Source organism: Lontra canadensis, unplaced genomic scaffold (genome assembly GCF_010015895.1).
Source record: "Lontra canadensis isolate GAN:19392208 unplaced genomic scaffold, GSC_riverotter_1.0 scaffold104, whole genome shotgun sequence".
Lineage (NCBI taxonomy): Eukaryota > Metazoa > Chordata > Mammalia > Carnivora > Mustelidae > Lontra > Lontra canadensis.
The window spans coordinates 5359951-5383757 of record NW_022631098.1 but is presented as its reverse complement, the minus strand read 5'-3'; the positions used below and the strand labels follow the sequence as shown (position 1 = coordinate 5383757).

At 40.7% G+C, this 23807-nt stretch overlaps 2 protein-coding genes across 2 annotated transcripts in view; both read right to left on the bottom strand.

Annotated features, from left to right (window-relative positions):
* Positions 1 to 12457, bottom strand: part of LOC116855584 (testis-expressed protein 12) — a 105189-nt gene extending 92732 nt beyond the window's left edge. The window contains exon 1 of the mRNA XM_032838421.1: positions 12268 to 12457. The gene's annotated coding sequence lies outside the window, so the exon portion shown is untranslated. The remainder of the gene's footprint in view (positions 1 to 12267) is intronic.
* A 1147-nt stretch (positions 12458 to 13604) lies between these two features.
* Positions 13605 to 23757, bottom strand: SDHD (succinate dehydrogenase complex subunit D). The gene is made up of 4 exons (XM_032838372.1): positions 23635 to 23757; positions 20102 to 20218; positions 18502 to 18646; positions 13605 to 13979 (listed from the first exon to the last, which is right to left on the bottom strand). The coding sequence occupies exons 1-4, from the start codon at positions 23684 to 23686 to the stop codon at positions 13814 to 13816; spliced, it is 480 nt and encodes a 159-aa protein (XP_032694263.1). The 5' UTR covers positions 23687 to 23757; the 3' UTR covers positions 13605 to 13813.
* Positions 23758 to 23807: the final 50 nt, after the last annotated feature.

The following is a 23807-nucleotide window of genomic DNA, read 5'->3' as shown; positions in this document are numbered from 1 at the left end:
GACTAATGATGTACTTTACAGTGGCTAACGGAACATTAAAAAAAAAGAGAGAGAGAAAAGTTACAGGCCTGCCATGCCACGTACGGCCACAGTGGGAGGCCCCAGTGTCAGTCCGGAGACAGAAGGGAGCAACAGGAAGAGGCAATGCCAAAATACGGTAACGTTTTTACCTTGGCTTCTGATGACTCACACACCTCGCAACCAAACACCTCTCACCAGAAGCTTCTCTTCGCTTTCACTACAACCATGAGGGCACTTTCAATGGGCTGGCCTGGGAGTTTTGCTTTTAGTTAGTCCATTCTTACACTAAAACTGGTGGGGAAATGAACCACTGTGTCAATCCCTGTCTCCCTCCTTTCTTTCTCCTCAGATTTACTTGTGAACTTATCCATGTTACAGCCCTTTACGATTTGTATCACAAACTTTCCCTTACCTATTGGTCTCCCCCAACAGACTGTGAGCTCCTGGGGTGCCAGAACTCTCCTTTTTCTGTGACTGTTTACGCGGATGTTGAGAAGAAGTGGACAGGACGTGAAGGACTCCAACCCCGCTTTCCAACAAGGTCCTCGGCAAACTTGTGTTTTCAGGTTGCCTGCTTTTCTGCCTGCTTCACTGACACTTCACCCGTCGTGTCATTAAGCTCTCTCCTTATTGGTAATCGCGAAAGTACTACGGGATCTAAACGAGGTTTTAATTATTGTAAGTAAAGATGCTGCTATTTCCGTAGACTTAAAAGCCACGGGTCTGGCTGTTACTCCTGTTCATTTTTCTATAGGGTTGTTTGAATTTTTCCTGATTCTTTTTTTTTTTTTTAGATTTTATTTATTTATTTGACAGACAGAGATCACAAGTAGGCAGAGAGGCAGGCAGAGAGAGAGAGGAGGAAGCAGGCTCCCTGCTGAGCAGAGAGCCCGATGCGATGCGGGGCTCGATCCCGGGACCCTGAGATTATGACCTGGGCTGAAGGCAGAGGCTTAACCCACTGAGCCACCCAGGCGCCCCAACTGATTCATTTTCTAAGACAAAACTTAGTTAATCTGTGAACCTATTCATTAAAATGGTGTTAACCCATTAAAAGGACAGTTTCAGAGTCAGGTGGATCTGCATTTTAATTCCCAGCGCTGGGTATTGGTCATCATCTCTAAAACAGGGATGAAAATAACACCTCCTCGCTCATAGTGATACACACAGAGATGCTATGAGTATGAATGAGAAAAGTAGCAGTGTACCTGGTCTTTAATTATAGGTGATGTTTGATGTTTCCTATCATCATTATTACTAGAAATGAAAACAGTAATGGGGCGCCTGGGTGGCTCAGTCAGTTAAGAGGCCCAATCTTGGTTTCAACTCAGGTCGTTGTCTCAGGGTCCAGGGATCCAGCCCTGCCTAGGGCTCTGCGCTCAGTGGGGAGTCTGCTTCAGAATCTCTCTCTCCCGCTTCCTCTGCTCCCACACCAAAATAAATAAATAAATCTTAAAAAAAAAAACAAAAAAAAACAGTAACATAGTAATGGAAGAGTATATTGCTATAGCATTCTTAAATGTTCTAAGTATTTTAACATCGTTTATAATCTTTATAACGATGCTGTAAGGTAGGTAGGACTTGCTGAAATAATGCCTCACGTATTCCTTCTAGACTAAAAGAGTAAATCAAGTTGCAGGTGAGGTTTTTAGGTCAGACAGGAGAAAAGACAAAGCCCAGGTAGATTAGGTGTAGGAGCTAATTCAAATCACACCTTGTAAGTGATGGAAAAACCCAATGCACAAGGCTAACCCTGAATGGACAGGGGTTTGCACAGTGTAGCCCAGATTTTCTTGAGCAATAGTACAAGCAATGTGGAAACTCCAAGTCCCTACCTCCTACCCCAAAGGTTTCTGCAAATTCCTAGAAGGCATACATTCTCATGGTCACTTCTTCCTCCAGTGAATTGGTACACAGCACAGTCTGTGGACCATCGAGGCATCTAACATGTGCACTGCAATAAGGATATTGTTTTTTGACCCTGATAGAAATTTACTTCTGATACAATTTCTAAAATAAAACACTCAATACTCTTGTAAGACATAGTAGACATTATTGAAAATCTGTGTTGGACAAAAGAATGAACTACATTGTGAAAATGCAAAAAAAAAAATCTTCAAATTGTACATGGACACCCTTGCCCATTTTTGGGTCAGTCCGCAATCAGGAATTTTTTTCACTGGCTACTATACTCATGGCCCCCCAGATCCCATTCGCACTCCATTTTGCCACCTCTTTTCTCATCTATCCCTCTGATCTCTCCTCTTTCCCAAGTCCCTTCCTGGATTAGTTCTATGAACTTCAAATTCCTATTCTGTTTTGCAGAACAATTTAGGTCCCCTCCATCTCTTGCCCCCAAACTCGGGCTTACATCTACACTGACCAATCCACTGCATGCTCAGAACAAAACATTTTCATGTAACTAATGTTCTCAGGAGATTTCTTTATGTGTTGGCCTCATTCTCTCAGTTGTGGTTATACAACACATTTTTTTCCCTCCATTGCATCATCATTTAAAATTTCATAGAGGGGTCCCTGGGTGGCTCAGTGGGTTAAAGCCTCTGCCTTCAGCTCAGGTCATGATCCCGGGGTCCTGGGATCGAGCCCCGCATCGGGCTCTCTGCTCAACAGGGAGCCTGCTTCCCCTGCCTCTCTGCCTGCCTCTCTGCCTACTTGTGATCTCTGTCTGTCAAATAAATAAAATCTTAAAAAAAAAAAAAATTCCTAGAGTATCAACATACTTGTCTCCAAGTCCATCTGTAGTGCTCAAATGTTAACTGAGTCAGTGAACACATATTCTAGAGAATAAGGATGACAGCTCCAGGTTACAGCACTCTCCAGAGCTGAAAACAAAATCTGAGATCCCCAGACTATGTCTACTCACTATAGGAACCTACCCAGCTAATTTCATCAAAGAATGCAGAACAGGAAGAAGTCAACCCCAGCAGAATGAAAAAACACACACTATCTATGCAGTGTTGTTTTATTTTTTTTTAAATCTATTTTTCTGATCAGAATAGTTATTCATTGCCAAAAAACACACATCATAAAAATGTATAATGTAATCACGGATAATAATATGGCAAACACACACACACACACACACACACAAATTTTCTAAGCAAAATTGGAATGAAACTGTAATAACCACTGCACTGTTTTTAATTAAAATGTAGAAATACATCTTAACTTACACATCTTAACTTTAAGGTTAAATGTTTTGTTTTGTTTTTAAATTAATTATTTATTTATTTATTTGACAGAGAGAGAGATCACAAGTAGGCAGAGAGGCAGGCAGAGGTGGGGGGGAAGCAGGCTCCCTGCTGAGCAGAGAGACCGATGCGGGGCTCGATCCCAGGACCCTGGGATCATGACCTGAGCTGAAGGCAGAGGCTTTAACCCACTGAGCCACCCAGGCGCCCCAAGGTTAAATGTTTTTATGTTTGTGCTTTGGAGTGAAGACTTAAACTACAAAGAACATTCTACTACAATTACTCCTTTAAGCTTAAAGCTTTATATCCAGATTATATCCAGACACATGCCGACTATATCATCATCACTGAGCTAAGGACACTTCTTTAATGAGCTGTGTTAGCCCAGAAAAACAATCCAGGCCATTAAGGCATGGTAAAAGACCCACATGCATTGTCATTTCTTTGAATCTCTTAAATAGATCTCATTTGCTGCAACCTAGCTGAAACTAGGATCTACAATTGAGATGTAAGCCTTTTGTCAAATCCTCCCCTTCTGGGGTGCCTGGATGGCTCCACTCTTGATTTCAGCTCAGGTCTTGACCTCAGGAGCCCTGAGTGGGGCTCTATGTTCCGTGCAGAGCCTGCTGTCCCTCTCTCTCTGCTCCTTCCCCTACTTGTGTGTTCTCTCTCTCTCAAATAAATAATAAAATCTTTAAAAAAAAAAAAATCCTCCCCTTCCTCATATGTACTGTTGTCTAAGTTGGATAGACACCTAGTTCACTGATTTTTCAATCTTTCTTCCCTTCTGTTATAAGCCTATAAATAGCATCTAAGGAGGTCTTTGTAAGAAACAAGTTTTGCTATATATATATATATTTTTTTTTTTTAAGATTTTATTTATTTGACAGACAGAGATCACAAGTAGGCAGAGAAGCAGGCAGAGAGAGAGAGAGGAGGAAGCAGGCTCCCCGCTGATCAGAGAGCCCGATGCGGGGCTCAATCCCAGGACCCTGGGATCAGGACCTGAGCCGAAGGCAGACGCTTTAACCCACTGAGCCACCCAGGCGCCCTATATATTATTTTTTAACTCTATAATTTCTATTATTATCTAATTTCCACTACAACTCATTCTTTGACCTTTGAAGTATTTTAATGTATCTCCCTTACTTTATAAATATATCACACTAGGGAATTGTTTTGGCTATCTTTATTGTTATGAAATTTTGATTTTAATGCATCATGGTCAGAAAAGGTGATCTGGGGGTGCCTGGGTTGCTCAGTTAGGCATCCAACTCTTGATATCAGCTCAGGTCTGGATCTGAGTCATGAGTTCAAGCCCCACGTTGGAGCCTACTTAAAAAAAAAAAGAAAAGTGATCTGCATGAAATCAGTAAGTTCAAGCCCAGCATGGAGCCTATTTAAAAAAGAAAAAAAAGAAAGAAAAAGAGGGGTGCCTGGGTGGCTCAGTGGGTTAGGGCCTCTGCCTTCGGCTCGGGTCATGATCCCAGAGTTCTGGGATCAAGCCCTGCATCGAGCTCTCCACTCAATGGGGGGAGCCTGCTTCCTCCTCTCTCTCTGCCTACCTCTCTGCCTACTTGTGATGAAATAATAAAATTTTTTTAAAAATTAAAAAAAAAAGTAAAGGTAATCTGTATGATATCCATTCTTTCGTATTTATTAAGGCTTTTTGTAGTCTATACAGGTCAGGTGTCTTCTTGAAAAGAATGTGTATTCCCCAATTGCTGGATTCAAAGTTCTACATATGTCTACTAAATCAAGCTTATTAATTATATTGTTTAAACCTTCTATGTCATTATTAACTTTTGTCTAATTGAACTATCCATCTCTGAAAGACACCTGAAATTTTCCACACTTTCTTGTAGAATTCTGTCAATTTATGTTTTAGAAATTTTGAGGCTGTGATTAACAGGTACACACACATTCAGGATTGTTAAATTATTAGTGAATTTTTTATATTTTATCACATAATGACTCTCTTTAACAATGCTTTTTGCCTTAAAGTCTACTTTGAATGATACAAATGTAGATGGACCAGCTTTCTTTTGGTTTGTACTATATTGTATTTTTCTGTCCCTTTACTTTCATCCTTTCTATACTCTTATATTTTAGGTTTATCTGTTATGCAATATATAGCTACATTTTGTGTTAGTTCATCTAAGAATCTCTCTATTTTAACCAATGAGTTTAACTCAGTTATCCTCCGAGTGATCAGTGCTCTACCTGGATTTATTTGTACCATCTCATTGGGACAATTTACCATGCATTTCTTCCTTTTCCCTCCTATTCTTTAGTTAGTGAATTATCCTTGGGCACCTGGATAATTCCTAAGAGAATACAAAACATTGGTTACCAATCATAATTTTAATATACCTTTAACTTTATACATTATAGACTAACTATTGATTAACATGTTTAATAGAACGTCCCTACACCCTTGGGTGATGTGTTTTCTAAGGTACTCTGTACATCAGCTCTGTCACCTGCCTTCTGGTTTTCTGTCTGTAAGGAAATAGAAACTTACTGCTGTGGTTAAAGACTAACTAATCTAACTAAAGTAATTAATATGGATGATCAAAACTATAGTAGATATAGGAGATGCAATAAAAGAATATATAAATTTGAAAACAAATGGATATTATTTGTCTATATATCAAAGGAATTTCTATAGTTTACTAAGGTAGAAAATTCAGTAAGATATATGTATTTGCCTAACATAGTAGGATTAATTATATTTTAAAACTAAAGGCAAAAGTTTTAAATCTATTACCCATTTGTATATTTGCATATGTGAAACCATATACATATGAAGACATATTAGTACTAAAGAATAAGATGGATCTTTAAATCTGGTTTTTGTGCCTCTGTCACTCTCTTGAAACAGTCTTATCTCACTTCTTTTTTCTTTAAAGATTTTATTTATTTATTAGAGAGAGAGAGAAAGTGAGCAGAAGCAGGGAGGGATGGAGAAGCAGACACACCACTGAGCAGGGAGCCTGACACAGGGCTCCATTCCAGGACACTGGGATCACAACCCAAGCTGAAGGTAGATGCCCAACTGACTGAGCCACCCAGGCACCCCTATTTTTTTTTTTTTAAGATTTTATTTATTTATTTGACAGAGAGAGAACACAAGCCAGGGTAGCAGGAGAGGACGAAGCAGGCTTCTGGGAACATGACCTCAGCCAAAGGCAGACGCTTAACTGACTAAGCCACCCAGGCGCCCCCTTACCTCACTTCCGAAAAAAGCTTTCTGTTGTATAAACATATGTCATCACTCTAAAGCAAGATGTTGCCTTGTATTTAAGTATCTATGATTATGCCTACATATAATAACCAATTTTCTCTGACAATTTTCATTTCATAAACACAAGGTTTACATTCAGAATAACAGAATTGTTAAGAGGACTTTTAGGGACACCCTGGGTGGCTCAGTTAGTTAAGCATCCGACTCAGGTCATGATCTCAGGGTCATGGGATCCAGCCCTGCTTTGGGCTCAGTGCTGGGTGTGGAGCCTGCTTAAGATAGTCTCTCTTTCTCTCTCTCTCTCATTTGCTCTTCCTCTGGCCCTCCCCTGCTTGTGCTCAGGAGTACTGTGGCTCTCATTCTCTCTAAAGTAAATAAATAAATCTTTAAAAAAGGGGGGGGCCTTTTATACCTAAATGTTTTGGGGAGTATCCCAGGTGGCTATAATTTTCCTACTTAATGAAAGGAGAAATACTAAAACCAATTAGGCTTGTTTGGTATTCCTCATATCCTGATTAGCTCAAACTCTGTATGAGCTGAACTTAAAATGTCCCAGAGCTCTGCCCAAGGGATATACATGTTTGACAGGCTTTTCCTTTTTTAATAAACTTTATTACAATAATCTCCTACTTTGGGCCTTCCTAACTATGCTAAACTGTTTGTATTGTAAATCAAAGACAGGATCGTGTTTTAGTGATGCTTATTTAAAAGTAGTAATCAGATAAGTTCATTATCTTCTAAAATATTACTGCATTGTCTGCTTCCTTTATAATTATTAAATGCTATTCCAATCAAAATCTAGCTGCCTTACTTCCCCTCCCTGATAAAGAATAATTCTGATATTGTTCAAAAGCTCTTAAGCTCTAACTACCACCCAGTCCTGGTGTAACTGATACTATCCTGCACAACCCTGATATATTACCATTTGATGATGACTCATAACTTAAAAAGAATCAAGATATACTTTGTACTAAACATGTTGTAACTTCTGAAATATTGTTTTGGAATCTTTTGCAATCACCATCCCATTCTTGCTAAAGAATTAAGGATTAAAGTCCATACTGTCTATGGATAAGGATTTAGTACTGCTTGAGATTTCAGCATTGATTGTGCAATCAGGAGTGTTCTGGGGCAGCTGCCTGGCTCATTTGGTAGAATATCAGCTCTTGAACTCAAGAGTTGTGAGTCTGATCAAGCCCCAAATTAGGCATGGAGCCTACTTTAAAAAAAAAAAGTTTTCTAACCTCCTTAGGCAATGCAAACAAAAACTGAAATATTTTCCTATTGACAACACCTAAAGAAAGTTTCCATTATTAAAGTTCACACTAAAGTTAACACCATAAACCTTACTATCATACAAAGAGCCCTTTCCAGCATTACCAGCATAATGCTATAATACCATAAAGGCTATTGTTCAGATTTCTATATAAGAAGGACTCTCTCAAATGTAACACTGCCCTCACCGCAGGTGAGAGGGTGGGTAAGGGGAAAGGCATTTGCTTTGTAAAGGCTGTTTTGTACCGCTTGGTAATTCCAAAACTACTTCCAGGCTGCTATTATTTGAACTGAAGAAAATATAATAATAACCCAAATTACAAAGACAAAATTGGTTTAAACTGTACAAAAATATTAGTCAAAGGAATTTTTACCCAGGAGGCTCAACAAGTGGTAAAATTTTACTTATTTTAATTATAATCTAGAAAACAAGAAGATCATTTGAACATTAACAAATGGATTTTTTTAATCAAGTCTTAATTTAAATTCTAGTTAATTAACATATATGGTAAAATTGGTTTCAGAAGTAGAATTTAGTGATTCATCACAAGTGTCCTCCTTAATACCCACCACCCATTTAATTTAGCTATCCAAATTATAACCCTTTAAGTACTTTTATCTTTAAGATTTTATTTATTTATTTGAGAGAGAGAGAGAGAGAAACCAAAGAGAACAAGAGAGAGAGTGCACCAATGGGAGGGAGGAACAGAGGAAGTGGGAGAAGCAGGCTCCCCACTGAGCAGGGAGCCTGACATGGGGCTTGATCCCAGAACCTTGAGATCATGACCTGAGCCGAAGACAGATGCTTAAGTGACTGAGCCACCCAGGCGCCCCAACCCTTTAAGTACTTTTAAATAATAGTTGTGAACTTTCATGCTTAGACTGAAACTTTCCTTAGTTCTAAGTTTTATACCAAGGCCTAATGACACTCAATTTACTTTTTTTTAATGTTCTGTTAGTCACCATACAGTACATCATTAGTTTTTGATATAGTGTCCCATGATTCATTGTTTGCGTATAACACCCAGTGCTCCATGCAACCCGTGCCCTCCTTAATACCCAACACCGGTCTAACCCACCCCCACAATTTACATTTTTAAAAATCTCCATAAACTCTCATATGAAGTTGTTATAGAAAGACCCCATGAGGCTGGGCTTGACTCATCCTCTAACAGATTCCACCCATAGTATGTTGTAATTGTTACATTAAAAAAAAAAAAAAATCTCATACACATAGTCTGTATGCCCAACCTAAAAGCTATTTTTCTGAAAGGCTTTTCATCAGACATTTTTGTGCCTCCCTCACCCCGGCCACCCACATGATATACAACTAGGACACTAGATTAGAAGAGATACCAATAAAAGTCAGCCTTGGAACCACACTGGAAGTGACCATTTCAGGTACTTTTAACCTCACACAGAGTTCTCAAGCTGCAGGCCCACAGCCATGGACACATGCTACCCAGGGTCATGTAGGGATATCCAGACCCACTGCAGATGGACCCTGACATCCAGCTATAAGGACTCTGGAGAACAGACAACTTTCCTAAACAGACATCTACTGCCCAAGATTCTCTGGATCAAGAGCACTGGGTGCAGGGCTACCTTCTCCGAAGATTCTCACCCCCGATCTGACTACTGGCTTGTACTTAACTTCCATCTCATTTTGTTCATAGTCTGTCTGAAAATTCTGCCAGGATCTGAATTCTCCGTGGGCTGGTTTCCGTTTGATCTGTGCTGACAAGTCTTGTTCGGGGTGTTTCCTATATGTATTATGATTTTTTGCTGGAAGGTCACATTCATTAGAACTTTGTGGGAATTTTCGAGGCTTGTTTTGGAGAAACCTTCTTCCAGAGAAAATTTGTTTACTTCCTACCAGGGACCTGGGACACCACCAATCCAGGTAAATGTTAAATTAGCAGCATGTAGCCTTTTTATAAACATGCGGATAGTATGAACTCAGGCCACAAACTGGCGTAAGGACTGGCCCTTAGCCACATGCTCTCAGAGATGTTCTTTTCTCCAATCAGAACCACGGCAAGTCAGACAAGTTTCTCCTCTCTCTGCTTTTGAAGGTAAAAACTATTTTTCTAACTCACTCTCCTTTGAGGGTAAAACTCTTCAGGGTTCCTCGTTTTAGGGAGTTTCCAATTAAACTCCAATTTGAGCCCAGAGCTTTGCTCCTCACCTCTATGTTACCTTCTTAAATCTAGAGCTCTAGGCCACCTGAGATGAGAAAATGATCTCAGGGCAAATGATTTACCTCCTTATGCGTGCATATTTTGTTCTGGCTTGAGAGCATTTCCTGGAGCAAGATGACTCATGTTTTAAAAGGTGCTTTGGATTTAACATTCCTAGATGCATTGCAGCAAAATAATTTCTAAAAGTCTGTCATATTGCCAAAAATAGAAATCTTTTTTTTTCAATTTTTTTTTAAATTTTATTTATTTGACAGACAGAGACCACAAGTAGGCAGAGAGGCAGGCAGGGCGGGGGGGAGTAGGCTCCCTGCCAAGCAGAGAGCCCAATGCGGGGCTCGATCCCAGGACCCTGGGATCATGACCCGAGCTGAAGGCAGAGGCTTTAACCCACTGAGCCACCCAGGTGCCCCCCAAAATAGAAATCTTAAAATTCTATCTCTTCCTGGATATCTTATAAATTCAAAGCTTTCGTAGTGACCCATCCCTGCACTGTCATATCTAATTTTCCTCCAAAAATTAATGACCACTTCCCATCCATCTATTCACAAGAAATTGAACACATGCTGCCTCCTCTCTTGATCTTTCACAGCCCAGTATAGCTCTTCTTGATTCTAAGTTCTAAACATCTCTTAAATTTGTTTTCTTTTTCATTCTGGCTACTACTGCCTTTCATCATCTTTTCTGTGTTGCTGAAATAATCTAACATTTCCATGCTTACCTCCCTCAAATGCATACTTGACACAGCTGCCAGCATAAACTATTTAAAATAAACATGCCCAGGGGCACCTGGGTGGCTCAGTGGGTTAAAGCCTCTGCCTTCGGCTGGGGTCATGACCCCGGGATCGAGCCCCGAATCGGGCTCTCTGCTCAGCGGGGAGCCTGCTTCCCCTCCTCTCTCTGCCTGCCTCTCTGCCTACTTGTGATCCCTCTCTATCAAATAAATAAATAAAATCTTTAATAAATAAATAAATGAAATAAAATAAACATAACCATGTCATTTGCACACTTAACCATCTTCAGTAACTCCCCACTGCCATCAAGACCGTTTCAGTTACTTACCATGGCTTGGAAGGTCCTTTATAATCAGTCCCCCCTGTGCCGTAGTCACACCAATTGATGCGCCCTCTTCTGCTTCCTTGGCCACCTGTCAGCTCCTTTATCTTTCAGATACCAGGTCAAGACTCCTCCAGGAAACTTGGAAGCAAATTCTAACTGCACCTCTCATTAGATCACTGCTGTGCTGACCTATTACAGCACTTACCAGTGTACTGCCACATACAGTATATAACTTAGCTGTTGTCCCAATGGGACCATGAATTCCTTTCAAGGGCAGAGGACTTCTCTCTTTACCCACAGTACCTGTCACAGTGCCAATTACATGAGGTTCCTAGTATCTGTCAGATGAAAGAATGTTTTTTCATTTCTACACCTTTAAAGTTGAGTCCTACTTTCTGCTGCCGCTAGAGTTCAGGCCCCTTCTTCCTTTATCCTCCTCCATGTCCTTCTGCTCTAGGTTACCAACCTTCCTCACGTCACCTAAGTCCTCTCTAAAGCAAGTTCTAATCATGTGTTGCTTAGCCTCAGAAACCTACTGCTGTTAGTGCCCGCCTCATTTCCCCTGCTGTCTCAGCAGCTCATAGCAATCCAGTGATTTCCTACAGTGACAGCTCCGCACCGCCCTTGTTACAAAAACAACTGGGACCTGGAGCAGGCAGTACCCAACCAGCCTCCATTCAAACTTCTCAGTCCCCACCTAAAGAAGCTTACCAGCATTAGACAGCTTTCCAGAACCAACTGTGGTCTGATGGTGCCGGTGATAGCTACAGGATCCCCCTATTACCCAGTCCCTGCCCTCCCCATTTCAACTACATGGAAAACTCCACTTTACAGCAGTGATGTCCTGGGAGCTGGGCGGGGGGGGCGGGGGGAGCGATTCAAGGGGGGATCATTGTCTATTATAGAGAACTTTAAGCCAGTAATAAAACTGACGAAAGGTCAGTCTGCTTTTTATCTTCGTCATGAGCCAACAACCCTAAACAATGTCAGTTTTACTACTATTTTATTAGTAATTTTATTACATACGTTATCGTATTTTTCCCTGCCAAGGCACACTGGCCCACCACCACCACTCCTGGGTGAGCCACTGCTATTCCGGCATCACCCCCTTTGGGAGCCGTTAACCACCCCGAAATAGAAATAATCACCTTTTCCTGAACACTTAATATCCATCTGAGTCTCCGACAAGGCCATAAGCACATTAAGGGGAGCTTATCTTTAGCCCCTACTACAGACATTCATGAACACACTTAACCCTCCTAGCCAGCTCCCCTTCAACAGTTTGCCTCAGCTGCCCAGTAAGGTCTTCTGTGAGGGGAACACGCCAAGTCCCAGTTCCTCTACGCTGCTAGGAGAAACAAACCATCATGCCTTACACTCACCTTCAGATCAAACTGACTGCATCCAGAATGTAATTTAAATTCCAAAGGCTGGCATTTACAGAACATCATAATCTGGACCGCCTAATTCCTACTACAGTTGACCCTTGAACAATGTAGGGGTTAGGGGAACTGACACCTCACACAGTCAAAAATCGATGTGATGCCCCAAAAACTGAACTACTAATAGCCTACTAGTGATGGAAAGCCCTACTGATAACATAATTAACATATATTTTTGTTATATGATTTATACATTATATTCTTAAATTAAGCTAGAAAAAAAAATTAAGAAAATCACAAAGAAAAAAAGTACATTTATAGTACTGTACTGACAAAAAAAAAATCCACATTTATAAGTGGACCAGAGCAACTGTGTTGCTCAAGGGTCAAATGTATTTAATCTGTATACTCTTCTCATACCAAACTATTCATACTCAGTATATTTTTGCCTATTACATGTAAGTATTCTTTGTATTATGGTACTTTGTAAATTACCTAACTGCTGAGTCCTAGAAAGAAGTTTAAACAGTCCTGTTTTATTGGTGTATATGCAACAGACACCAAGTTCTCCTGAATTAAAACTAGGGACAGTTAATACAGAAAAGAGTAGAATACATTTTTATTATATAGAATTTTATTTAAAAAAAAAACTTTATTCTCATAGAATACATTTTCACATTAGAGATTCCTACAGTGGGAAAATAACAATTTATTACTTACAGTTTTATTTTTGTAGACAGATTATTTTAGGACAAGTAAAATAAACACATTTGAGGATTAATTCTTGGTTTAGAATCTACATTACTTTGATACATCTATGAGGGGACCTCTTCCCTGCATGGAACTTCTCTATACTCAGAAGCTCTCCAGGCTCTTCTTTCCAGGATTTAGAAATTAATAATGTAAAATATCAGTATTTCCTAATTTTAAAGTTTCCCTTGGCCATGTAACCGTCAATAACCGGTACTGACTGAACAGAGAGGGAAATTTTCAAAAATTAAACACTAATTTTCTGCAAAGTACTTACGAATTAACAGGCTTTCCCTTTCTCCATCATTCCAGGACAAAAGACAAAAGATCAGGTATTGATAGTAATAAAGCTGAATTCCCTGTAAGAATCTGATATGCTAACAGGCAAAAGCTCATACATAATGGTCAGTTATGCTATGAGTCTTGTGAGAAGCTGGATGACAACCCCACAAATTTAGAACACGAAACCCAGTCTCCAAATCTCTTGAATACAATTCCTCTTCAACCTTTTCATCAAAGACTAGTTTCTACAAATAACCAGGTGATCAGAAGAGGTGTGTCTCACCAATGGACTTATCTGTTATTTCCTCCTTATTGTGAGCTGAATGGCATGACAGAGCAGAGGCAAAGAGGTGTACAATCAATTCTCAAGGTATGAAGTCAAAAAGGTCAGAGCTTCCACAGCATGGCAACAGCTTTGCAGATGCCCACGTCATGATAGTTGAAAGAACAAAGCCCAGCAAAGGTTAAAGCCGAGAGTGCCAAAACGCCTGCCTTGACAGCTTTCTGCAGAGCATCCCCTCGAACGTAGTCAGTAACCACTTGTCCAAGGCCCCTAAAAAAAAAACGTAACAGTGCAAAAGAAAAATCACAAGTCAGAAGACTATATCGCTAACCTGACTGCAAAAAACTGTCAGGTTCAACATACAACTCATGGTAACAGGAATCATAAACTAAATGAAGGAACCAAGAGTCTCCTAATAATACAATAAAGACATCTCTATTCTTTAGATTTAATTTTCCAGAGTTATTTGTATCAAAGATAGCAGTTAATTACCACTCTATTTACAAAATCTTGGGGTTTGGGTTTTTTGTTTTTTTTAACTAAAACAAACGCTCAAGGGGCACCTGGCTGGCTCAGTCAGTGCAGCATGTAACTCCTGAGTTCAGGCTCATGAGTCTGAGCCCCAGATTGGGTGTAGAGATTACTAAAAAAAATAAATAAACTTTGAAACAAATGCTCTACAGAGTCATTAATTCAAAAAAAAATTTATGAAGCAGATATTGTGTATGAAAACCTGTTACAGATGTTGAAAGAACAGCAAAGACAGCATCTCTGCCCCTATGGAACAGATTCTAGTGAAGGAGGGGGAAAAAAGGTTATGTTTTAAGTAGAGAGTAATCTAAGTAAGTAGTGACCTTATTTTATTATTAATAACAGCTTTATTGAGATGTAATTCACACGCCATGGAATTAACCCTTTTAAGTACTCTCTAAAGCCAATGTGGGGCTCAAAATCACAACCCTGAGATCAGGAGTCACACACTCCTCTGACTGAGCCAGCCAGTTGCCCGCAATTAACCCTTTCAAGTGGCTTTTAGTATAAGCATGAAGTTGCACAACATCATCACTATTTAGTTCTAGAACATTTCATCACTCCAAAAGAAACCCCCTATCCATTAGTCCCTTACTCAACTAGTTTTCTGTCCCTACGGACTTGCCTACTCTACATTTTAGAGAAATCATACAATATGTGGCCTTTTGTGTCAAGTTTCTTTCATTTCACATCTTCAAGGTTCACCTATGTTGTGGCAGGTATCAGTACTTCAACCTTTTGTGTGGCCAAATAATATTCCTTTGTAAGAAGCTATTCATCAGCTGATAGACATTTGGATTGTTTCTACTTTTTGGTTATTATAACTATTCATCAGGAGATAGACATCTGGATTGTTTTCACTTTCTGGCTATTATAAACACTATGAATATTACTATGCAAATTCTCGTGTGAAGACATATATGTTCGACTTTGAGGGGTATACACCTAAAAGTGGAATCACTGAGTCATACGTACCTCTAACTTTTTGTTAGAACTGCCTAATTTTTCCAAAGTGGCTGTAACTTCTTATATTCCCACAAGAGACATATGAGGACTCCAACTTCTCAATATCCTTGAAACATGTATTATTGTCCCTATTTTTGATGACAGCCATCCTAGTGAGTGTTAAGTAGTATCTCATTGTGGTTTGGATTTGGGGTTTTTTTGTTTGTTTTAGGGAGGGAAGGCGAGACACTCTTAAGTAGGTTCCATGCCCAGCGCAGAGCCCGACTCAGGGCTCAACCCCACAACCCCAAGATCATGACCTGAGCCCAAATCAAGAGTTGGATGTTTAACCAAATGCGCTATCTAGGCACCCACTGATTTGCATTTCTATAATAACAAATGACGTTGTGCATTTTTTCATGTGCTTATGAGCCATTTGTAAATCTTTAGATAAATGTAATTTTACCTTTAAAAAGGTCACTGGCTATAGTATGGTAAATGGACAGTGCAGGAAGAAGGGAGGGGTGCAAAAACAGAAACAGAAAACCACTCAGGAGGCAAATAAAGTGCCTTGGCAAGTACTGGCTTAACCTAGGCTGGTGAGAGGGGAGATGGTGTGAAGCGACAACTGAGGCAAGCTAACAGAGCTGATGGACTAGATGTGAGATAAGACAAAAAGAAGTATCTAGAATAACTCTGAGGATTTTGGGCTTGAGCAACTAGATTTTACTGAGTTAGGGAAGAACAGGAAAGGAGGTGGCCTTCAGGAAAAATCAAGTGAGATATGGGGGAAAGACAGATTCTGGGCCATGATAAATTTGGGAGGACTATCAGACATCCAAGTGGATTGTGTTAGTTACATAAATGGAAATACAGGTCTGTAGATCAGGGAAAGAGGTCAGATCTGAGCTCACCTCAGGAAATGAAGGGAAATGAAGAAAGCGAGACTGAGCCCAGGCAGAGCTTTATTATTCAGAGGTCAGACAAGAGGAGGAGCAGGGATCAGGGACTGAGAAGGTACAGCTAGTGGGGCAGAGGAAAGTAGCATCCAGGAAGTCAAATGGAAATTATTTAAGGAAGGAATCGTCAATTAAGTTGAATGCTGCTAAGAGTTCAATTAACAGGAGGATGGAGGACAGCTGGATTTGGAAAAATAAAGGTTTTTGGGGGGACTTTAGTAAAAATGACTTCAGTTATGTAGTTGGGATGAAAGTCCAATTAATGTGGGTTAAGAGAGAATGGATGCTGAGGAATTATAGAAAATTACAGACAACTTTTTCAAGCCATGATGCGTGTGTGTGTGTGTGTGTGTGTGTATGTGTGTGGCAGAGAGAGAGAGAGAGAGAGAGAGGGGGGGGGGGGGGGGGGGCGAGCAAAGGGAGAATTAGTAAGGTAAGTGGAGGAGTATAAAATAAATGAAAAATAACAATACATTACTTTAGAATTACCTCTTATTCTGACTTTTCATTGATTTAGATGAATCTCCTGCCAAGAACTATATTAGAGAAATCTCACTATACTTGTGATCTACATATGCAACAGGAATCCTTTACTTTGAAAGGTCTACCTGGTTAAAGGGTAATTCCCCAAGCCACCCTAGAAAAGTAGGTAAGCAAAAGCCCCTTTAACACTAGCTACAAAATCATTCTGACAAGTCACTTAACCTCCCTGGGGTTCAGTTTCCACACCTGTAAAGTAACAGTGTTGGTTAAGACATTCCCATGTCCTTTCAGCTCTAGCAATACAAAAATGCTTCCCTCACCCACAATATCATAACGTCCTTGTAAAACAACATAAAGTGAATCATTGAAAGAACAACAGTTACTCACAAACTTCTCAGAAGGTTCGTTAACTTAGAAAATCTAGCAAACTACACTGGATAAAATAAACAGAAACTAGAAATTCATTCATTCAATAAATATTTACTTAGTGCTATGTGTCAGGTATTGCTCTAGGGACTAACGACACATAAGCAAACAAAAAGTCAAAAATCTTCTTTGAGGGGCGCCTGGGTGGCTCAGTGGGTTAAAGCCTCTGCCTTCGGCTCAGGTCATGATCTCAGGGTCCTGGGATCGAGCCCCGCATCGGGCTCTCTGCTCAGCAGGGAGCCTGCTTCCTCCTCTCTCTCTGCCTGCCTCTCTGCCTGTGATCTCTGTCTGTCAAATAAATAAATAAAATCTTTAAAAAAAAAAAAAATCTCTTCTTTGAGAAAGGGCAAGACTGAACTGTAGTGTCTCAGGACAAGTGGGTGATAAAACTATGATGAAATGCAAAGAACTGATTAGTATAAAAATCAGGATAATGGTTCCTGGTAGGAGGACGCTGAGCAGTTATGACTGAGGCAGAACACAAGGAAGAAGCTTCTGCAGTTCTAGCTCTTGACCTGGGCAGTGTTATCCTTGTAATAATTTATTAAGCCATGGATTTCAGTCTCGGGCTTCTTTGTATCTGTGCTTTCATTCTAACGAGGGGAGACAAGGAGTATAGAGAATAATAAATACATTATAAAGTATATCAGAAGGTAATAAACAATACTGAGAAAAAGAAAATCGGGGAGAGAGATAAGGAATGCTGGGAAGGACACCACAATTGCAATAAGTGGTTACAGAAGGCTTCATTGAGAAGGTGACATTTCAGATGTGAAGGAAATCAGGAACAAGCCAAGCGTGTAATTAGAAAAAGAGGGTGTTGGCCAGAAGCAAGAGTAAAGGTAAAGTTCTGAGGCCTGGCGTGTCCCTGGCATGTCTAAGAATAATCAAAGCCTGTGAAAATGTGGAAGAGAGTAGCTGGAGATGAGGGAAGAAACAGGCCAAATTATGTTGGGTCTGTAGACCAATGTAAGAATTCTTAGTTTGAGGGAGGTTAAGAGACTACAAAATATTTTGAGGAGGATGTTTGACCTGACTTCATACGTTAACAGGATCCCTGGGGCTGCTGCGTCGGGAACAGACAGAAGGAGGACCAGTTAGGGCACTACTATGGGAATCAAAGATGATGACCAGGTTTGGGGCATGAACAGTTAGAAGAATGGAAATGCCATTAACTCAGATGAGCCAGAGTGCTGGAGGAGGAGATCTGGGGGAGAGCAAGAACTTAGTTTTATAGCACATTATATTCAAAACGCCTATTAGCTACGGAAGTGAAGACACTCAATAGGCAGGTGGACACATAAATCGGGCATATAAATAACTTACATGTGTTTTAAAGTTATCTACAGGTCTGAGTATCTCAACTTCTTCATATGCAGTAATGAGACAAGCTCACAGCTAATGAACTGAGCAGACAACACTGACACTGAAGGAACTACTGTACTTGCCAGTGACTGTGGAGAGTGAGGGCCGCGGCCAGGGAGTAGTCCATCGCAGAGCCAGGATTCAAATAAGCAGCTGGAATTAGGCCCAGGAGCAAAACACTGACAACCCTCTCACCAGTCCAGTGGAGAGATGCAGCCTTAGAACCAGCTGCGGAAAGGAGGAACCAGACTTTTAAGAGTTGAAACGGAGAATCACACATCTCTCATATTCAATATTTGCTACAAAATAAACCCAGCTGACAGGACAGCAAACAGCATGCATTTAAGACTTAGCTCTGAGCATAAAGAGAACAAGATAAAGAAGGTACTTGAGAAAGATGCTACCTCCCTTCTTTGAAATTCTTTAATGCAGGGTGCCTTGGTGCCTACATAGACTGATGAGAAGACTGACCCACCTTGTCGACAGGCAAAAAGATGAATGAAGTACTTTGCAGAATCACCAATCTCGAACTTTAGTACAATGGACAGATACCTTATGAATATATGTTAATACCACCTGAGAAATTTCTTTACAAAATTACTTGAATTTATACCTCTAATCTTTAGAATTAGAAGTAAGGTAATAATAAAAATCCTTCGAAAGCAAAATTAAGCCAGCCAATTCGAAAAATTCTGATACAAACTTTTAGGATTATGGTCCTTCTTCTGTCCCATTACTTATGAAGAGCCCAAAACAAATATGGAACAAGAGAACTGCTTTTAAATAAGTGAAAAACAAAATGGGCATTAAACATTTCTTGGGGAGCCTCTATCCTTTTTTGGTTACAGACCCCTTTGGGACTCCAATGGAAGGATGGAGATAATTCTCCAGAAAAATGCACATGGACACACATAGTAAAAACTGTGTTTACGACTTCTGGGGCTTTCCTTCAGTGCACATACCCCAAAGTAATTTACCCCACTCTGCTAAATTTAACTGAACTTAGCAAAGGAATGGAGAAAGAAACAAAAGCTTTTCAAAAATAAAATAATTCTAAAAAGCAGAAAAACTATACTTGCCTAATTTCTCATAACTCAGATGCAACTAAATGTAAGTTGTTGACTCAAGCATCAAGGTAAGTCTTTATCTCTGCAAAATACAGATCTCTCCAGAGTTTAAAACTGGAAATAAGAGTTAACTCATTATTCACCTACAGATTTGCTATAATTCTGACCCCCAAAAATGCTATGTAATTTTAATATTGACCTAAATAAAAATAAGCCAGTCAATTACAGCTACAAATATGTATGACTTTTTAAATTATCTACTATTCCAAAATATTTGTATCTGGGTCCTCTCCATCAGCTAAAAAGTAAGATTGCCTATATTGTACAGACTCTTCCTACAGAGCTACTTTCTTTAAAAAAAAAAAAAAATTGAAATTTTAATAGACTTAGATCAGAAGGTTCTCTATGAGTATAAATGGCATCATTCAACCAGGCTGGTATTGTCTAATAAAGGTGCAGGCTAGGGAGGTCTTCATCTGACAGAGCTGGACTTAAGAGTTCTGTTCCACAGATAGGAAATCCTGCCAAAGGCTGAAAATTTGCCCAGATGAAGAGGGAGAGAGCCCAAAAAGCAACAGCAATGGGGGAAAAAAAAAAAAAAAAAAAAAAACCATACAATAGTGGTTGGGTGATAGGTGAATATGCTGTGTTCTACACCATCCTGGGGCAGGCTGGTCCTGAAGAAATGCTGAGACCTGAGCAGGTCTGACCACGGGGATTCGGACAAACAGAGCTGAGGAAAGAGACATTAGGGAGGTCATAAACACTTCTCCTTTAACAGGCCTTTCCTTTTTTTTTTTTTTTTTAATTAACATATAATGTATTATTACTCCCAGGGGTACAGGTCTGTGAATCGTCAGGCTTACACACTTCACAGCACTCACCATAGCACATACCCTCCCCAGTGTCCATAACCCATCAACCCTCTCCATACCCACTTCCCCCCAGCAACCCTCAGTTTGTTTTGTGAGATCAAGAGTCTCCTATGGTTTGTCTCCCTCCCGATCCCATCTTGTTTCATTTTTTCCTTCCCTACCCCCCAAACCCCCCACTTTGCCTCTCAAATTCCTCATATCAGGGAGATCATATTGATAATTGTCTTTCTCTGATTGACTTAGTTAGCTCAGCATAATAACCTCTAGTTCCATCCATGTCGTTGCAAATGGCAAGACTTCTTTTGATGGCTGCATAGTTTCTATATATATATATATCTCTCACATCTTCTTTATCCATTCATCTTAACAGGCCTTTCTGATAACCATAAGCAAACTACTAGAGCCCAAATAGGGGATGACATTTCATCTGCAAAATGAAGATAGTATCTCCCTGGGGAGCCATGAGGTCACACTAAGTTGCCCCTCAAAGATTAAAAAATCAATGAACCACTTAAGTAAAAGGACTACACTTTTACTAATTTTATAAAGTATATTAAAGGGCGCCTGGGTGGCTCAGTGGGTTAAAGCCCCTGCCTTCGGCTCGGGTCATGATCCCGGGGTCCTGGGATCGAGCTGCATCAGGCTCTTTGCTCAGCAGGGAGCCTGCTTCCCTTCCTCTCTGCCTGCCTTCCTGCCTACTTGTGACCTCTGTCTGTCAAATAAATAAATAAAAATTTATTTAAAAAGAAAGTATACTATAGCTCCTTCCTCTTTCCATGTGTTCATCTATTCATCCAACAAACATTCACTACATGTTAGAGTATGCTCTAGACTGGAGCAGGAGATAAAAAGACAGACTTTGTCCTCAAGGAATTCAGTCTAGGTTGGAAAGAACATCTATTACCATCTTCCTTTTCAAGATCAGTTTCTCGACATGTACTTTTTGGGGGGAGCGGGGAGGGCAGAGGGAGGACAGAAAGAATCTTAAACAGGTTTCACACCCAGCAAAGGCCCAACATGGGGCTGGATCTCATAACCCTGAGATCATGACTCAAGCCAAAATCAAGAGTTGGACACTTAGATGACTGAGCCACCCGGATACCCCTCTTGAACTCATCCTTTTCCGTCCCCCTTTAGATTCTATCTCTTAGTTAAAAAATAGACCTCAGTTCACACAACTTCACCACTTACTAGCTGTGAAGTAATGAGCAATTAAGTTAAACAGGCTCTCTAAGCCTCAATGTCCTCATCTGCAAGATGAAAAACTTACTTCATAATACTGTTGAAAATTAAAATACCCAAGGTGCTCACCATAATTCCCAAAATGTCATAAATACTCAATAGAAGGTAACTTCTCTCCTGTGTCTTTCACCTTTCCTTCCTTCCTGTTGGCCATTTCCCACTCACTGATGTAATTTATGTGACCCTTCCCTTGACCCTGTGTCCTCTAATGCCATGCACTCTTTCCCTGCTCCCTTTCTTCTCTTTCCAACTATGCTTCTTTAAAGTGTTGTCTAAATTACCTCCACTTCCTCACTTCCCTATGATTCTTCAACTCTGAAACTCATTTTATCTGCACTACAACTGCTTTGTTAAGTTGCCAATGGTCTCCGTGTGGTCACATTCAACAATTACTGTTCAGTCTTCCATCTTATTGGGCCTTTCCTCTCTTCTTTTCTGATGAACTCCCTTCTAGTCCCCCCTTTGATCCTCTGACATTCTATATGAGTCTCCTCCTGCATCCATTCTTACATGTTTTCCCAACATTCTATCATCTGCCCACTGCTCTCCTCACATCCTCAGCCCACCCTTGGCCATTTTGACCACCCAGCTTATACTACCTGTAAGCTGATGACGCCTCATTCTGTGTCTGCAGCCCTTCTATGTCTCCAGTGTTTCAGAAGTTTAAGTGCCTGCTGGACCGCTCTCCTGAGATACCCTACATGGTCCTCAAACTCACCATGCCAAAAACTAAAACCATCCTTCAACTCACTCTTTCTAGCAAACCTGTCTTCCATTTGTATGTTCCCCACTTTATTTAATGACATCCCAGCTACTCTTTATCTAAAAATCTGAGTCATATAAAACCACCCCACACCCCCCAACTGTCAATCGCCAGCTCATATTGATATATCTCCTTAACATTTCCTGAGACAATCTGCTCTTTTTTATACCATTTCCCAAGTTCGGGACCTCACAGTCCTTGCCTGCACTACTACAAGAAAGTCCTATCTCATCTCCCTGACTTGTGTCTTAGCCCACTGCCATGTACCACAGTGTTACCCAAGGGGCCAATCAAAACTCAACTCTGTCAAATATTTCAATGATGCCCTTTACATCAGGTAAACCCATACTCCTTATCAAGGAAAGTTCTTCCTTGATTTGATTCCAGTTCACCTTTCCAGATTCAGCTCTCATTCCTCATCCTGAGCTTCATGCTCTAATCATATCTAGTTTCTCTTCTACCTCGCAGTTCCTACGCCTTCATCATCACTTTTGCTCATCCCAGTAGTTCCCTAACCCCTGTGGCCTTCCTTATCCCCAAGACACACACACTTCCTCCAGGAACCAAAACAGGGCAATTCTTTAAAAACACCAGCTAAATATGTTCCTCCTCTGGAGTGGCACAGCAATACATGCGCAGCACAAGACTTTTTGCTTTATGTTCGATTATGTTTACCTTTATGTTCGATTACCTTTACTTTATGTTCGATTATGTTCGATTGTGTTTCCCTATAAAAAGGAAAACTCTTCGAGAGCAGGAACTGTTACACAAATACGTAACCCATTCCTACCACGGCGCCTGGTTTAACACAAATGTCCAGTGCAATGATTACTGAAGTGATTTCCAGAACCCCCTCTCCACCAACTCCAGGGTAAATGGGCAAGGCCAGGCATTGAGGCTCAGAGCCTAACCCCACAATTTTCCGATGCGGAGTGGGCGCATTCTAAGGACAGTGAATGGGGAAAAATCACAAGAGAACAAAAAAAGAACTCTTAAGAATAGCCTCAGCAGAACTGTAACTTGCAGGAGCTCTTTTTCAGATTACCCTATCCCCGTGTCGGCCCGGAGCGGGGCAGATACGTGCTCGGGAGGACATCTGGGCGCGGAGACACGGTGGTTATCGCTGTAGACCCGGGCCAGATCCGCCAACCGGACGGTGGAGGGATTCCCAGCTCAAGAGGCCTCACCACCCCGCAAACAAATCCTCGCCGCACTCCCTTCCCCGGCTGGAGGTTGCCCTAAGAACCTCCCGCTGCCAGGACGCCTCACCTCGGCCTCCTTGGGCACCGCACAGGACACCCAGCCTCCAGATACTCGCCATAGCTCTCCTGAAGCCTCAAGGTCACCCAGCAACCCGGAAGCAGTCCCTCGACAACTTCCCACCCCGCTACGACTCAATAAAGAAGGAAAACGCTGGGTGAACCGGAAGTTGGGCGCCGACG

Coding starts and splice junctions, on each gene's coding strand:
- SDHD (XM_032838372.1), bottom strand. CDS start 23,686: ATGGCGAGTATCTGGAGGCTGGGTGTCCTGTGCGGTGCCCAAGGAGGC. Junction 20,219..23,634: donor CGGTGCCCAAGGAGGCCGAG/GTGAGGCGTCCT, acceptor CTCTTTCCTCAG/CTCTGTTTGTCCGAATCCCC. Junction 18,647..20,101: donor CCTATCACCCAACCACTATT/GTATGGTTTTTT, acceptor TCCTTTCCGCAG/CTGGTTCTAAGGCTGCATCT.